This window comes from Sphaeroforma arctica (assembly GCF_001186125.1).
Source record: "Sphaeroforma arctica JP610 unplaced genomic scaffold supercont1.13950, whole genome shotgun sequence".
Classification (NCBI taxonomy): Eukaryota; class Ichthyosporea; order Ichthyophonida; genus Sphaeroforma; species Sphaeroforma arctica.
Genome location: NW_014026608.1, coordinates 1 through 617, shown reverse-complemented (window position 1 = coordinate 617; position 617 = coordinate 1). Strand labels below are relative to the sequence as shown.

Below are 617 nucleotides of genomic sequence, written 5' to 3'. Positions count from 1 at the left end.
CTATATAATAATATATAATATACTATATATATATATACTATATATATATATATATATATATATATACAAATCATATATATATATATATATATATATATACACACACACACACACATATAAATATATATATATATATCTATGTATATACGCACGTTGTTGAGCTACTTTATTGTCAGGCAATGTTTTGATTTACAAGGTTATGATTCAGTCACATGCATATTCTTCCTGCTTCTAACCACCACTTCCGCCTAAGACACAAGACGTACGAACCAACTCAGCGGAGATTGAACGCTATAACCGCCTCAAACAGACCCGAATGCATGCAAACATAGTCACACAACACCACAGCCGGGAAGGTGTACATGTCCGTATTCATGCGCCCGGGGTTCTCTACAGAAGGTGCGGTGCTGCCCTCTCTCACTGTCCTCTCAAAGAACTCGTCTGTGCCGCGTTGTGGGTAATGCCTGTTCGCCCACTCTGTGAAAGCCGCAGACCCGCAGAGTTTCGCAGTCAGATTACGTACTGAGTCCATATCACCGTCCGTCTGCGAGGGTGTGGGGTTATTGTGGCGTGATGGTTAAGTATTTGATGTGTGGCTGTAGAAAGGGGTGATATAT

The 617-nt window shown here is 40.5% G+C and overlaps 1 protein-coding gene across 1 annotated transcript; it reads right to left on the bottom strand.

Annotated features, from left to right (window-relative positions):
- Positions 1–343: 343 nt before the first annotated feature.
- SARC_18131 (hypothetical protein) lies at positions 344–532 on the bottom strand (the record flags this gene model as incomplete). Its single annotated transcript, XM_014287786.1, has 1 exon — positions 344–532. A coding segment is annotated over one exon (189 nt), but the record flags the coding sequence as incomplete, so codon positions are not given.
- Between the last annotated feature and the right edge of the window lie 85 nt (positions 533–617).